Source organism: Microtus pennsylvanicus, chromosome 8 (assembly GCF_037038515.1).
Source record: "Microtus pennsylvanicus isolate mMicPen1 chromosome 8, mMicPen1.hap1, whole genome shotgun sequence".
Taxonomy (NCBI): domain Eukaryota; kingdom Metazoa; phylum Chordata; class Mammalia; order Rodentia; family Cricetidae; genus Microtus; species Microtus pennsylvanicus.
Window position 1 is genome coordinate 5,929,348 of NC_134586.1, and position 17,338 is coordinate 5,946,685.

General features: G+C 42.5%; 1 protein-coding gene across 13 annotated transcripts in view; it reads left to right on the forward strand.

Annotated features, from left to right (window-relative positions):
- The window catches only part of Sox5 (SRY-box transcription factor 5), a 998,560-nt gene that overhangs the window by 705,597 nt on the left and 275,625 nt on the right, over positions 1–17,338 (forward strand). For all 13 annotated transcript variants that reach the window (XM_075982319.1, XM_075982312.1, XM_075982308.1 and 10 more), the window contains one exon: positions 7,294–7,504. In XM_075982319.1, coding sequence (XP_075838434.1) covers positions 7,294–7,504 — 211 coding nt within the window. The remainder of the gene's footprint in view (positions 1–7,293; positions 7,505–17,338) is intronic.

Consider the following 17,338-nt stretch of genomic DNA (forward strand, 5'->3'; position numbering starts at 1 on the left):
TACAGAAACGAGCACACAGACCAAAATATGACAATTCTTCAGCCTCGTTTCCAGACTCACTGATGCATATGGGTTTTCAGTTGAGTTTACCCACAGCTGAAGTAGGACTGCTCTAGAACCTTCTTACAGAAGTGGGGCATATGATAAGCATTCGGTCTCTAGCTGTCAGAAACAGGAACTTCTCTGACAGGGTAAATGTTCCATAAAAAAACAGGAGTATGTGTAGTCATGTCTCTCTAGTGTACAGGAAGCTTGTGGTAGCCCTGGAGTCCTGGAGGGAGGGTCTTAGAGTGTTCGGGGCATGTCCAAGAGATGTGCGATCTTGAGACCCAGAGGACAAATCTTCAGCAGGAGGTGATAAGGCTGTCAGGGCACAGAATCATCATCATCATCATCTTCTTCTTCTTTTATTTATTTTTTTTTACAGGTTCTATTAGTTAATGTATTAGCACTTTTCTAAATGCCGCTTTTACTTATTAAGAGGCTTACAGGGCACATGAAACATACAATTTCACGCCCAGATGTAGCATCTCTGGGCTCCCAGCAAATGTGATCATGAAGGAGTATATCGGGAGAGGATGCACCAGACACCCCTTCTGCAGCATCTAGATGTTTTCCTAACCGCCTTTCCCAGTATGGCCTCTCTTCTTGATCGCTAGAATACTCATTCTTTATAAACAACCTCTTATTACACATTCTTATTCATTGTATACGGGCAGTGTGATGGCTGTGTAGACAGAGGCAACTGTGGGAATTCTCTCCTTCCACTGTGTGGCTCCCGGGAATTGAACTCAGGTCCTCAGGTTTGATAGCAAGATCCTTTACCCAGCTCATCTATCTTCCTGGCCATGAAAGTTCATTCTTAAACCCCTTTCATTTGCAAGGATTTAGCTATTTTATAAAATGATAGTGATATCATATATACCATTGTTTAATCTTCACATTATGAATATTAATACATTAAGGGAAAAGTTGTCACTTTTCTAAAGGCAGCCTATTATCAAAATGCATTGTTGGCAAAAACAAATCAGCCCCAGACTATTCTGTTGCTGTGAAATCAGTCTCAGATTCTCCATTCTGTTACTGTGAAATTGGTAGAACGGAGGCCCGGGAGAAGGCTCCGGGGTGAGGAGAGGTCTCCAGGGGAAGAGCACTTGCCATCGCTGTGTGGGAACTGAGTTTGAATCCCCATGCCTCCATCAGGCCTCTCCCCTCCTCCACCAGTTTCTCCCAGAACATCCACATTCTTGAGTCCAGTCAGTTAATGACCTGCTTCTTCCTCACGATAGCTGCTGGTCCCCACCACTCACCCTCTCCTGCTAACTCTCACCTTATTGTGCAATAGAATTGCAATAGAAGTCCTTGAAGCACTGTGGTCATCACTCTCTTTGAATCTCATGTCCGGACGCCCCTTCTCAAGTGTGTGAGGTAGGAATGCTGGAGCAAGGCGGAAGACCTGGGTCAGATACACCCAGGTGTGCCTGCATTTTTAGTTCAAGGATATGCATTTCAGAACAAGCTCGCCTGTGCTTAGCACCATCAGTAAGCTGGCTAGCTGTTGTCCATTGCAGTGATCTCCACCCGTGGGATGCGATTTGAAACCAACCACACAACATAGTTCTTCGTTCGGTAGTGAAGTGTAAGCCAACTGACTTTCCAGCTCGGGGCTCAAGAAGAAATGCAGGCCAGCGTGGAACTGTGTAGCATCACTGCCCTGCTGGACTGCCGTCGGTAGTGGTCTGTTTTTACACGCGGGGAGGAAAAGCGATCAAAGAGCACTCACCATTGCGTATGGCGCCCCCAAATACAAGCAAATGTTGACTTGGATCCTGCGTGTGCAATGTAAGGAAGTTATTTTTATAACATGGGAACTTTCCCTGTCAGCCTGGGAGCCCTGCTCCCGGCTATAATTCCATGCCCACAGTGCATGTGGACTGTGCTGAAGACATTTTCTAGGTTTATTCAGCGTGTATATATTCACCACTTTGCGTGTTGTTGTTAAGTACCTGACAAGAGACAGCCAGGGAGAGGACGGTTTCTTTTATGTCACAGGTCAAGGGACGACAGTTCGTCACGGTGGTGGGAGCGTGAGGCAGTTGATGTGATTGCATTCCAAGAAGGGAATCAGGGAGAACGAGCAATGCTGGGGCTTAGCTGTCTCTCTCTGTTCTCATTCAGGCTGAGTCTCTGCTCCATTAGCAGCACTTCCCACGTTCAAAGTGAGTCTTCCCTGTCCAGTGGCTTTGCGGCTTAGCTAAGCCCTCACAGACACACCCAGAAGTGCGTTACTATGGTGATTCTAAATCCTGTCTAGCTGACGATGAAGATTAGCCACTGCAGTACATCACAGGACTTGGAATAGAGAGTTTTCTGAGGATCGTGTAGCAAAGTAACGAAGTCTGTGTGTGAACTTCAGCGTTTATTCCATCTCTAGATTCATATATAGATGTTAGATAGATAGATGATAAGGTAGTTGATAGATAGCTGATAGATGATAGAAGATAGATACATGATAGATGATATATAGATAATAAATACATAGATCATAAATCAGTTATATTTTTCTATATATTCATATATATGATTATCTATCTATAATTGTTGATATGTATTAATATATATCTACACACATAAATATGTATATATGCACATGTATACACACACACACATAGAGAGAGAGAGAGAGACAGACAGACAGACAGACAGAAAGTATCTGACTCCTTGTGGCCCTGAATGACCTAAACTCATCATGCTATTCTATAATTCATAGAAATCTAGCTGCCTTTGACCCAAAACTGCAGAAATTAAAGGCATGCACCATCATGCTCAGTCCATTTGTTTACATATACATATATATGTTTATATTACAGTAATTGATTATCTAACATCATCTTCTATCTACACGATGTGCTTCCTGGGACCATGCATTAGATCAGAGCTTTCCACCCAGCAATCCATTGTCAATGGGAGTTTGTGGGAGATTTCAGGAGTAGCTTCATGCCTGGAATAATCAGTCAGTGGGAAGTCGACTCTCTAGGTGTTGGTGAGATGGGTGTGAGTTCAGGAGTGTTCGTATGCACACATAGGGATTGGGTTCAGGAGTGTGCATATTCACACATAGGGATTGTGTTCAGGAGTGTGTATATGCACACATAGGGATTGTGTTCAGGAGAGAAGCATGGTGTCTGTAACCCCAGAGAAAGCAAGCACAGTATAATGCTCGTGAAAAGGATAAAAGTGAAAAAGTTAGCCAAAGAAAGTGCTGTACGGATTTAAGGGAAGGCCTACGTGAGGATCATTACTGCCCCTGACACTGCTCTGCTTGACAGCGTAGATGATCAGGGTGAGGATTCAAAACAAGCCGAGGAGGTGTCACGATAATGATCTTGCTCTTTTAAAAGATGTTTAAGGAATAAATGCACAAAATAGGCATTAAGATGGTTTTCAAAGTTCTGTTTCTGTGTTTGTTGATGGGTTTACAGGCCTGCTCACTGCTAGTTTGGCCGTGTTCTGTTTTCGTGTTTGTTGGTGAGTTTACAGGCCTGCTCACTGCTAGCTTGTCCGTGTTCTGTTTTTGTGTTTGCTGGTGAGTTTTACAGGCCTGCTCATTGCTAGCTTGGCCGTGTTCTGTTTCTGTGTTTGTTGGTGAGTTTTACAGGTCTGCTCATTGCTAGCTTGGCCGTGTTTAGCGGAACACCTCTTCATCTCTCCGTCATTCCCAACGCTGCTGCGGTTGTGACCCCATAGCTGATAGACTGGTTTTGATGAAACTTGAATTCACCATCATTCAGGCCTCTGTTGCTTCTTTTGTACTTAAAGTTTTAGTTTACTGAAACAAGAGGGACAGCTAGGATTTGTAGGTAACTTTGAAAATACAGCTAATCTATTATTTTTACTCTAATCCACTAGTTAGGGGAAAATGAAGCTGAGTTCATATCTTTCTTTAAGTGTTAAAGGTTCTTTTCAATTTCATTGGCTAGAAAAAATGGACAAGATTTGCAACTCTGGACTGTTTTAACTGATTTGGAAACATTTTTTCTCGTACAGAAGGTGAACATCTTAGAGGAAATTTCTCATTTTCATAATTACTAGGAAGAAGACGGTCTACCTTGATCCCATATGATAGACAAGCAATTATTTTATTTTTATTTTTCAGAAAAAAAGCATGTTATCACTAAGGTCAGATGCAAGCGTTCTGAAGCCCAATAGGTTTTCTCATTATTCAATATTCCTACGACCTCAGTAATTTTCTCCTATCTGAATTTCTTTGTTTCTCTATTAACTGGAAATCATAATTAGTCCTACCATAAAAATTAAATTTAGACCTATAAGACTCTTTAAAATGCTCGAAATAAGCTATCCAGTTATTACTATAGTTTAATAAAAGAGATATAAATATAATGTTGTTTTACTGCCATGTTTAAATTTCATTTCCACACATAGAAGCAAAACTTATGTAAGGTAATGCATCTTGTAAGACCGAACCTAAGGATAAAGTGCTGTTTGGATGTGGTTGAATTTTATTAATGCAATTCTTTTCTCAAATGAAGTAACACTTTCTCATTATCTGAATTAACGTTTAAATACCCGACACAGTATTTTCCTCCGAGTATTTATAGTGAAATGCTCTCTCTAGAAAGAGTGAAACGTGTTTTTGCAAGGTGCTTCAGTGAGGGGCCCGTGTTGAGCGCACCATCCTTACTCTCTTGTTTGCAGAGGTGACACGCAGATAAAGTCAGAGAAATCTGCTGGAGGACAGCAAAGGCAGGGACCTCCAAAAGCACTCGGAGATTCACTCACTCAGATGCCAACCTCACAATTGTGTGCTTTTGTCTGCAAGGTCCTGAGACTTAGCCTCAGATTTTAGGAGTAGATTAGACTCATTCGGCTCTCTTGGCCCTTTTGTGCTGCTCAAAGCAGAGTACCTGGGTTTCATCTGCCATCAGAGTGACAAGAAACGTGTAGCCATGTTTTACGTAGGACAAAACAATCTCAGGAAGAAACTGGGGCTAAGGCGCTCTTGACTGGAGGCTCAGCCAGCTCTCCCCAGCAAGATGTTCATCATGCAAATGAACAATGGCGTCCCAGACTGAAACAGCTGTCAGCCACCTATTAGAAGGATTAGCAGTGCAAAATGTCACCTGACAGGTGAAGTGGCAATAAGGTAGAGTCCCATGTGAAGAAGCAGCAACAATGTTTAAGGCATTTCCTCTAAGTTCGTCCTGCCATGGTACCCTTTTGCATGTTCAGAACCCTTTGATATAGGTTATATGGTTCAAAACATCGCCTTCCAGTATATAAGGTGAGGGGATGCAAGGTGTATAAGATGGGGAATTCGTTTGTAAGTCATTTCTGATCTTTTATACCCGGTGGCGTGGCGAGCAAGTGTGGGAGCAGTCCTCTCTCAGGATGACATGTCACACACAGGCACGCGGTCCTCAGTCAGCTGCAGCGTTCTTTCTCGAGCTCTCCGGGCTTTAATGGGAGGACCAGGTACACAGAGGTGTGCTTGGGGTGAAGCCTCAGTTGAGGTGCATTTACTTTGGCCGTGGAGGAAAATGAAATAAATCTTTGGTGAGCAATGAATACAAACGCTCCCTGCTGCGTCCTGTGTTGTAGATGCTGTGTACCGTGGGCTGTTCATGAGAAACATTCTTATTAGTTTACTGAACGAAGCATGCAGTGCCCCGACTCCAGGGAGCCTATGTGTGCTGTTTCTGTGTGTGCTTATATTTATGTAGAGTTTTAAGTAAATAACTCCAAAAGTAGGCATGCATTTTCCCTTTTAGCGCTTGTAATTACTGCATAATGTAGGTTGTATCCTAAACCCATACATTGGAAACTAAATTGTATGTATACTTATTCACTGGAAGTATCAGAGGTATGTTCTGTGATGGGGAGAAAGGAAGTTTCTTGGGATTAAGCTATTTGGGATTTTGGATTGTAGTTTAAAAGACTCCGTTAGCTCACTTTTCTTCCTTCCCGTCTTCCTTGTTCTCTTGTGTTTCCTCCGCTTGCCTTAGCCTATCCAGCAGACGTATTTCTCCTACAGCTGATGTCTCTGTACCCACTAACATCTGTTAGTTCAAATCATATTAACATACAATGACTATTTTGATCATTATCACCAAGGCTTGAAATGACAAGATTTTAGCCAAGCAATTTATTATACTTAAGCTAGCCAATATTAGCCCTAATTTGAAGAGAATGAGACTTTAGTGTCTTTTGTTGTATTTCCAATGTCAGCTATGAACTTTCACACAGAAAATGAAGGCATCCACAGGTATAGTGTGTGATATAGGTTCCATTGACTCACCCTTGATCGTGTGTTAAAGGAGACCTTCCGTACTATACAAAGGAGACATGTAATCAAAGTGAAACACACAGGGCTCTGATGACACAATTTTGCTCATAATAGCGCTCTACTTTGTGGGAACTTAAAAAACTATGGACATAAGCAATGACCCCAGGGAAAACCCTGAAGTAAGAAAACTGTTTATCGTTCCGGCTTCATGCTTTTTAAAAATGCCTGAAATATCTTTGGCACAAAATATACCCTGCACGTTACAAATGTCACAAATTTGTGGTTGAAATTTGGGAGAGAAGAGATAAGAGAAGACAGAAGCACAAGGTTTTTGAACAAAGAATAGAGTCCCTCATGGGCAGATTATTACAAAGAAGCAAAACTTCAGGGAACTGGTTAACAGGGTGAAGCACAGGGGAGGGCCAGAAAGCAGGCTTCAAGCCGGGAGTGGCGGGAGGAAAGCTCCCGCAGACGCAGAGACAATCTTACAGTGTTCCTGCCCAGTGTCCAAGTCTCCGGGCTTTCATAAAAGACTAAGAAGGGTACCAAGGGAGAGCCTGTGCCATTAGGGGGCAATGAAGAGGAGTCAGCTGAGGATGAAGAGAGCATACAGGTACATATGATTTGTTCAAACATTCCAGCATCACCAGGAAGTTGAATACAGTTGACAGCTGTCTAATAGCCGTACTAACCGCTGAGACCATCAGACAAGAGCCAGGACGGTAGACCTACACTGCCATTGAGTTTAAGAACTTGCCACCTCACTTTGTGGCAAGGGGCCCCCTAGTTTGTTCTTGCCTGTAAAGCAATCAGTTTCTCATTCTTGAGCCGTCTTGCAAAGGGAAGGCAAGTGAAAAGGTTCTTTTGCTCCTTGCTTTTCCAGAGTGACAGGTCACATTTTTACATGGAATAAGCCACACAGCTCCTTCTCCCCCAAGAAACCTTACCGGATCTTAAACTACCCACCCCCTCTCCGCTTTCTCTTCTAGGAAGTCGATGGCAATAAAGTTATGTCTTCATTAGCCCCTTACAACTCATCTACCTCACCTCAGAAGGCAGAAGAAGGTGGGCGACAGAGTGGCGAGTCCGTGTCTGGCACAGCCCTGGGGACTCCGGAGCGGCGCAAGGGCAGCTTGGCAGACGTGGTGGACACCTTAAAGCAGAGGAAGATGGAAGAGCTGATCAAGAATGAGCCAGAAGGTAAAGGCTGGAAGAGGAAACTGGGCCATGCCCTTCCTGGTTTAAGGAGTTTATTTAGTTTCTAGTTCTGATGTTTAGTTTAGATTCTTAAACTGGACAAAATAGAAACCTATTGCTATGAAGAGTATTCCTTCCTTCCTTTCTTCTTTCTTCCCTTCCTTCCTTCCCTTTTTCTTTTCCTTCTTTCCTTCTTTCCTTTTTTCCTTCCTTCCTTCCTTCCTTCCTTCCTTCCTTCCTTCCTTCCTTCCTGTCTTTCTTTCCTTCCTTCTTTCTTTCTTTTCTTCCTTCTTTCTTTTCCTTACTTCCTTTCTTTTATACTTCCTTCCTTCTTTCCTTCCCTCTTTATCTCCCTCCCTTCTTCTCTCCCTCTCCCTCTGTCCCTGTCTCTCTCTTTCATTTTCATCTCAGAGGTACTAAGATGCTTTTAAATCATGAATTCATGTTGCGGCGTGAGCCTTATTTTATGCATGAGTAAGTTATCCTCGAGTGAAGCTTAAAGGTTCAAGAATAGAATGCCGCAGCATTGCCCAGAAGACCCACCTACTTGTCACGCATCTGCAGCCTGCACCGTGTATCTCTAGTAAAATTTCCCCCCTCAAGAACCATTTTAGAACTGTGTTACATTTGTAGCCTTTAAACATCACTATAGCTTATCCCACCTTGATCTTGGGGCCACCCCTTATGTCGTCCATAAAAATGTGATTATAGTTACTTAAAAGTAGCCCTACTCAGCCTCCTATTTTGGGGGTTTTGAATTCTTTCTGTTTGGGTTCTAGTGCTAAGACTCTTTCACAGTTACTGATAGCAGCCTGAACTTGATATGCATACGTGCAAGGGTTTATCATAAAAATAAAGCAAATCAAGAGAAAAACCTTGCTAACCTGCCGAAGGTTATATCCAGATGGTAACTTGTTCCAGTTTGACCCTGGCGAAGTCCAGGGCACAGAAGTCACTCAGCACACAAGAGTGGCTCTCTTCCTTAGCTTCAAGTTCCAAGTGAGCAAACCAAGAGACACAGTGGAGAAAAGATGGACTTGGAATATAAATAGTGTCCGATGTACAATGTCAGATAGCCAGTACGTTTTTAGGTCCCTGGGAGCATTGTGGCTGAGTACATGGGAAGGTGTTGCTTGACTTTATAAGGAACTGCCTAACTGTCTGCAAGTGTCCACAAAATTCTCCTTCCTGCCGTCACTAAGGGGAGGTTCCTGTCTGTTCACACCCCTCCAAGTCTTTGACATTGTTCTAGTTGGGGATTTTGTTCATTCAAATAGCTATGCTGCTACAATCTCGTTGTTGTTGTTGTTGTTTTGGTTCTTCAACAGCCATCACCGTTCAGATCTCTTCATATATTTATTTTCTGTCTCTGTGCCTTTGGGGAGTGTCTTTTAAAGCACTTTTGTATGTTTATTGAATCATTTTGATACAGATAATTTTCAAGAGATCTTTATGTATTTTGGATACCCGTTTTTAATCAGAAATGTTTTGGCAAACCTCTCCTTCGAGTCTATGGTTAGTGTTTTCATTCTCGGTATTTTCTTTTGTAGAAAAAAAATTAATTTAAGTGGCTTCCAAGTTGTCATTTTGTTCATTAATTTTACTTTTAGTTTGTGTAAGTGATCACGGAGAGCCTAAGACCTTTTTCTTACACTATATCCTACACCTTTATAATTTTGCATTATATACTTTAGGTCTGCAAACCCTTCTGAGTTAAGCTTCTAAATGTTAGGTTCTATGTCTGACTCCTTTAACTTTTGTATAATCAGGGTGTCTAGTTGGTCAGCACTATTTACTGAAAGGTGGTCCTTGTCCACTGAATGCCTTTGACCTTCGTGAAGGTGGTCGACTGAGCTGCTGTGTGTTTATTTCTGTCCTCTATGTTTGAGTCCATCAAATAATTAGAATTTCCTTTCCATAATACCACACTGTCTTAATGACCATAGCTCGCATAACATGAAGTCTTGCTTTGGGTAGTGTTGGTCTTCCGGTTTTCATCCTTTTCTTGGGGATTTTATGGCTTGTTCTGAGTCTATTTTTGTTCTCCACAAACTCTGAAACCAGTTTTCATATATCCCATGAATAATGTGAATTTGACTGAGAATGAATTGTGCCTCTAGATCTCAGTGTGAAAAAGCCATATCTTAAAAACATTGACTGTTCTCACCCAAAAATCTCTCTCAGTTATTAAGATCTCAGGTCTTAAAGTTTCCAGATACATACCTTAGATATATTTTACTAGATTTATGCTCATGTATTACTTTTTATATAAGAAGAAGAATAACTAATAACCATGCTATGATTGATTTCAAATTTCAACTGCTAGCTGATGGTGTATAGAAAGTCCGTGTGTTGTCCTTGGGCCCTATGGCCTCAGAGCCAGTTCTCACAGTTTTTGTTCACCCTGTCCACATGGACAAACATTTCATTCGCAAACTGACAACTCCATTTGTTTCATCCCCCAATACAGCTTTTAGTAGTTTTCTTTCTTCTTACATGTCAGACCTTGTAGTAGGATATCAATTCAGAGTGGGAGGAGGTGATTGCTGAGTTCTTGATTCTAAGAGCCAGGCTTCCTGACCCAGCCCAAAGCAGGATGTTTGTGGTAGGATTTCACAGGTGATGCGGTCAGGATCTACTTTTCTCTTTTCCATGGTTTCCCTAGGAGTTTAAAATTTTACCTGTTAATATAACATACACACAATCATTGATCTTTAAGTTCCCAGAAGACTGTCAAACATTGAACCTCCTAGCAAACTTGCCTGCCATAAATCTCCCTGGGCCACGGTTAGGTCTGTTGATCCCTTTTGAGATTTGACTTGCTCAGACTTTGTGAGAATGTTTGCCTTCAGGACCATGGGCTCCATTAGTTGATAATTTGTTTACATCTGTGCATCTCTGATTTCTGTACACACTTCAGAGAAGGAGCTGGAGAGTGTTTGCCTTGTGTGCTAATTTAAAATCACAGTTTTTGATATAATCTGAATGTAAGGATAAGGGCTAGGGAGTCCCAGTTTGTTCTGTGCATTCTATCCGCAGAAGTTTGAAGGGGCATCTTAAGATGAGACAATTAAAGGGAGTTTTGTGTATGACATCGTCATTCCTCCACTGTGTTGGGTTGACTAACAATACATACATGAACTTTGCAGTAGAGGGCAGGCCTAAACCCAATGCATAAATCTCTGTGGGAAAGATAGCAGCAGAAGGTACCCAACAGTACTTGACAAAAGATACAGGCGACTACTGATCACTGCAGGAAGTTCTGAATTACCAGGAGCAGCTACCTGGGCAGAAGAGCAAAGATGGATGTTCATACGGGAAGGGTTGGCACAAGGAAACAGCATTACTGCGTATGAAGTTAAGAAGACTTTCCTTGCTGTCTCTATTAGTAATGTACTTTAGTGTATTTTTTTCCTCTTAAAATACTTAAATGCTCAAAGAAGAAGTAATGTGTTGATAAATAAGATTGTGAGAATTTAAATTGAATAAGGCAAGAATTGAAAAGTCCAAGTTTGAGCTAGAATGGCCACTCAGTTGGTAAGAGCACTTGCTATGTAGATGTGGGAACCTACCATCTGATGTCACTACTGCCATTTGTCAGGCGTGGCCACATGTATGCCTATAACCCCAGTACAGGAGGGGCAGACAAAGAAGATCCACCAGGCTAACTTCTGTCCCAAGGGAATTAGGACAGAGAGTGGAAGCCTGGAAATGTCCTCTTTTGACCTCTGCGCGTGCATAGGCAAGCAAACTGTGTGTTTGTATATACACCATACTCACAAATGTACCACACTCACACATACACACCTATGCATACTGACACATACAGACATACACATATATAGACTCCTTCTTCTGCCCTCTTGAGTTTCAGAAACAACGTCTGTATGACAGAGCATGGAGAAGCCTGTACACCCCCACATGCAGATTTCTTGAACCTGCTTTGAATCTCCAGAGCCGTAGACATACTCTGATTATTTGCCCCTTTCACAATGTATATGCATTTTTAAATACTTCCTCTGTTATTTTGAGACATGGTCTCATAGAGTAGTCTACATTTGCCTAGGGTCAGTATGTAGCCTAGGCTGGGCTCAGACTCACGATGCTCCTTTTGCCTCCATGTCCCAAATGCTGGGATGGCAGGCATGAGCCTCCATGACTCTTTCGAGAATGCACATCCATAACGAAAACAATCAACAGACTTATTGGAAGGTAATTATATCCGAGAGAGCCATGCTCTTATTCAGGAAGAAATGATATGACTTCCAAAGAGAAAAGTGTAAGGAATTGTATCTTAGGAGATTGTAGGTCTTTCGGCAAGTTGACGCTCTGTTGGCCATTGGGGCATCACTGATCAGAGGGTACTGGACATGTCTGACCTCTCATACATGTCTTCTCACGCATGCACAAGGGACCGCAATGATGGTTAGAGCACACACACGTGAGCAGGGGGTCTCACGTTACCTAGCATCAAAGAGATAAAACTAATTCAGTCCGAAGGGAAGAACGTAGCACGTGTTGGTTGGAAAATAACAAGCCGTTGTCGTGGTTCCATGGAGGGAGAAAGCCCTGGAAAAGAGTGGGGTGCAGACAGGGAATGGTGCTCAGTGCACGAGTAGAGCTTTTCTCTCCTCCAGAAATTCACCCATTGTTTCTCAGAGGCCGTTCAAATGAGCAGCAGGCTGTGATGAAAATTTCATTAAGCCCAGTGAAATCATTATGAGAGGCCATGTTCACATCTTGGCTTCCTCTATGGGGTGGGGGTGGGGGAACAGATTTCATCAGAAAGACCACATTATCTTCAGCCTCCCCCTGCCAAGAGCAAGCCAACAGGGACGGGGACCTGAGGAGAAGAGGCCCAGGAGGTGAGACTCTCAGCCAGGGAGCACAGGGGACTGTGGCTGGAGGAAACAACACCTCTTGTCTGCTCTAGCCTGGGCTTCTCCCAAGTGATGGATTCAAAGATTTTCAAATGAATTTTAGGAAAAAACTATAATATTAAACTAGGGTTGCATTTTCACTCTTTCGGAATTTTGGCCTCTCATTATGAAAAATATTTAGTCATGCATATTTTAAATGTCCATCCTTTTCAATTTGTCTATTTATTTGTTTGTTTATTGTGTGTGTGTGTGTGTGTGCATGTGTGTGCACACATGAACAGGTCTGAGCATGTACTGTACTGAGATCTGAAGACAGTTTGCAGAAGTGAGCTTTCTTCTTCAACCATGCAGATTCCAGGGATTGAACTCAGGTCATCCGACTTGGAGGCAGGTGCCTTTACCCACTGAGCCATGTTGTTCATTACTGTCCTTTCTTCTTTTACCAGATATGTGTGGCTAAATTCATAGGAAACCCCGGTGTTATGTATCGGCCTTTCAACTGCAGTATTGCTTACGTCTGTAGGATCAGCTAGCCTTTCTTCAGCACAGCAACTGAAGATTAGCATGACATGTGATACTGTGACAGGGGCACATGATTCCTTGTCAAGATACCGAGTTCATGATCTATTGGGGAAGGCCATAAAATTATATATATTAGATTATGTATTATATATTATATAATCTAACATATGACAGGTGTCTATCATATATGATTTAAAATGTCAAAATTCATTGAAAACGTTTGTCTGAACTTAGTACCTGGGCTCTGTGTATAGCTCTGTCAGAATCAGGAAGGACCATACACATACACATGACCTCAGTCGCTAGGTTCATTTCTCTCATTTTCAGATGAGAATTCTGATGATTAAAGATGTCCTAGTGCCATTTTCGAAGTTGGCATTGCCCTCGATCTAGAACCCACAGCCTCACACACACCTTGCTTATTTTGCACCGTGGATTATTTACTCCTACACTTTAGCGCACATGACTCCATATTCCTGCAGTTTCTCACTAAAATAAACGTTATTCCTCAAGTGTGCAGGCTTCCAGAAGTGTTTAAGGACACAACTTACCACATTGTAGACTGTTTGAGCATAAATTACCATTAAAAAAGAAGAAAAACAAAAAAGATCTTGAAATTTTAATAAACATTATTGTAGAAGAAAATGTCTGGGAGCTAAATAATTATCAGTAATAGAATTGCAGATCTTTAGTTCTCCATGATGCAGCGTTTGCCTGGGTCTCACAGGAAGTGGAGTTAGAGTTGGGCCTGATTCTCACAGGAAGTTGGTATTAGGGTTGAGCCTGAGTCTCACAGGAAGTGAGAGTTAGAGATAAGCCTGGGTCTCACAGGAAGCTGGTATTAGGGTTGGGTCCAGGTCTCACAGGAAGTGGGATTTAGAGCTACGCTACCTTTAAGTTTACTCTTGCTCCAGTATAACACTGAATCATCGGCCAGTTATTAATTTTACTCCAATATTATGCTCACTAGAGTTGTGGTAATCATACTAAATTTTCAAATGTTTGGTGAAAACCATGCGTAATCTCCTTCAGTTCTGTTCCCCTGTTGCTGACACAGTGAAAGAGTGGAGAAATTTCCCCAAACATCTGGCCTCCTATTAATGTGCGTTCTTCACGTGTTCCTCACAGAGCTCTGCGGGTTAGAGGACAGAGGCTTCAGCTGCTAAAGGCATGCTACATGTGACCACCTGAGTTCTGTCCCCGGGACCCAAATGCTGGGCAGAGAGAACCAAGCTGTCCAACACACACCATGGTCTCACTGCCTCTCCACATACACCCTAAATCCATAAGCGGAAAGCAAAATTTAAAACACCCAAGTTAGCAATTGCCTCACTTAAAAACATTTAGTAAATTGATCCTGGTATTATTTTATGGAGGACCCAAAATTCAAATAGAAGGAATGCCCCCATTCTGCCCCCACAGATGCTGCCCCCTACAGTGTCCCCCTGTCCCTGTCCCCTGCTGACCCTCCCACACTGTCCTCTCTGCTCTTAAAGCTCTTTATCAGTAATTTGTTAGTAACTTTCTGTGCCTTCTTTCTTTCTGGTGCTATGTGATCATTCACACTATTGGAATCTCTAACACAAAGCACAGGACACATAGTCAGCCCCTGTGAGTCCTACCTGTGCGTGGCATTCTTTTGACTGATGGTTTTTGATGCTTTTTATCACATTGTACAAAATCCTGATTTTTTTCATTTGTCTTTTTCCATATGTTTTTGTGTTCTTCCTTCCTCCACATTTTCATGTCATCCTCTCTTCATGTCAGGTTCTTCAACTCTTCTGTCTTCTCTTTCTTAACGCATTTCCCATCATTGTGAGGTCTTTGAGATCATTCCCTTCAGTTTTTTCTATGAGTCAGAGACATAGAACACAACACCAAGACATTCATGCTATGTATTTCTCACTAATGATGTGAATAATATTATTGGTGGCATTAGGTAATATGTTGTCATATATAGAGTCATAGATCATAACTCTACCTTGTTGCTGGCCCTAAAGGGAGAAGCAAATCACAATGATACATGAACATCATTTCCAGGATTTAAAGATAGAATGTGTTTCTTCATTTATCCCTTGGTTTTGTTTCTGTGATACTTGGGTTGGAAGTGGGGCCCCATGTGGGCAACCTGAGTCCTCTGTCCCTAAAGTACAACTGCATTCTTTGGGACTCTGCACACTTTCCATTCCCCCCTACTCTTCCTGGGGCACTGCCTGCTTCTCTCTGGGTCAGCAAAGCTTTCAAACTCATGAGCGACTTTATCAAACGTGACACATATAAGCAAAAGGACAGAAAGTCATGTGTATTTACACATTTTCCGGGGAAAATATGTTTTATTTAAGCCTCTTGGTGAAGCCATTATGCAGACAGGGTAACTAGACTGGATATTTGGAACTAAGCTCAGTCTCTTTTAGCTGAACCATGGGATATATATATGTGTGTGCACGTGTGTGTCTGTGTGTCTGTATGTATGTGTGTTGTCTAGTTTCTGAACCATTTAGAGGGACACTTTGCAAATGTTTAGCAATATTCTACAATGCAATTTATCTACATTTCACTCTTGAATCTTGCAGCTTGCTGCATGCCTGAACATTTAATCTCAAATAAGATTTACCAGAAACAGCATCTGCATTGTGACTTCCCAGGGAAATGTGGCATCTACTTGGGTTCCTTTACTAAGATTACTGTTAGTGCTTCTGCCTTTCGCTGCACCCCCGACTGTGCCGTTCCCATCAGGTGACCACAGGGAACTGCTGAGGTAATGGAGGCCAGGGTGCTTTGTAAATTGTAGTCTGCTTGGAAAAGGCCCAGGTCTCGTCACTCGCACACCTCGGCTCATCAAAGCCTCTCACTCCTCGGGTACTGGCAACACACTTTGCAGTATTCTTTTTCCAGAATTCCTTGGTTGGGGGTAGGGGACATTTAGGATCTAGAATCAGTAATACAAAAAGCAAACGAGAAGCTAGCTAACCCATAAACAGGTCATAGCTTTCATATTTATTTATATATTCACCCAAATAAATATGTGGTTAGTCTGCTTCTTATGTGAAGAAAGGCTTCACAGTGAGAAAGACAGTTTCCCCAGATTAATAATGGGTGAAGTCATGAATTCTGAACTGTGTGAAATTAGGGGGGGCAGTGTAATATTCCATTTGTGGGTTTCTTGTATTCCCACTGTGCACTAAAAGTAAATATTAAGATCTAGAGATTCATAGTTGCCTAAAATTTTACCATTCTCTCGGACTCACTTGTCCCATCTTTTGTTAATTTTTTTTTGCATTCTCTCTATGTGCAGGAGCATACCCAAGTGTGTGTGGGCATGTGTATGCCTCTCTCAGGGCTGCCCTATACTTGGTTTTACTTAGTGTTTGTATCTCTCCATGTTCCGGCTCCGTAGAGTGTGGCTCCCATGTCTCCAGAACTGTCTGGCCTTTATGAACATGCTCACTGTGTGTGAGAGCTGTCGGTTATGAAAGTTCTCTTTGTGGCACTGAGACACACAGCTGAAGGTTTCCCCTGAATTCCCCAGATCTTTGCTCCTGCTCTTTAAGGCTGTAAAGACAGAGCGTCTTCTCCAAGTCCTACCATGCTGCTTTGTGGGAAGCAGCTCTGTGCTCTTCTGCTTAGGTTTCGCAGATAATTCTCCTCTTGTGAGAACCCCTTAAACTAGTCACTGAGCTTGGAAAAGTCCAGTTCGTGAACAGACCTTACCACATCTGCAGGCTCTTCCCTGAGCTACCCCGAGAATCCCCCACAGACCATCAGGGTGGAGGCAGGTATGTTTTCGTTCATGCTAGCCCCAGCAGCATAGGTCTGTGGCCGAGGCAGCAACGAGATTCACCACTAGTTAGATTGGATTAAACATTAGGTTATCTCTGGTTTGTTTGTTTGTTTGTTTTAATGAACCGGAACTAATGTACAGGCAGTCATAACACTGGTCTCTTTCAAAACTAGGACATGTATGTGGATCTTACTGTCTGGTGTGTCTTTCATTATTTGTGTCTGTCATGAGCCTAATCTACTGTACTTGATGGCACCTTCTACAGGACTTGTAGAGTTTTCCAGAAAAAGATTGTGCCATTGTAAGCCTCCCTTTAATTCTCATTGTGAATGTCTTGGTGTTTGTAAGCGTGCATCCTCAAATAGATGAGAAGCCCCTTCTTCCTGCTTCCTCATGAGTTTAGAGTTGCTAAAGTAGGCATTGCGGGCCGTCCACTTTTGTCCGTGGTGTGTTCCAGTAGCAAAGGAGTCCTTCTGGAAAGACAGCCCCGAGCGTGTGGTATTCAGCCCTGTGAACATGGCCAGAGGCGTTGCATGTGCAACCTTTGAGTGTGCAGAGGAATTAACTGTGCCTTTTCTTAGCACTCATGCGTCTGCCGTGGAGTGTCCCTTTAGAAGTTAGATCAAGCCTCGCTGTTTTATCTGAGATGTCAAG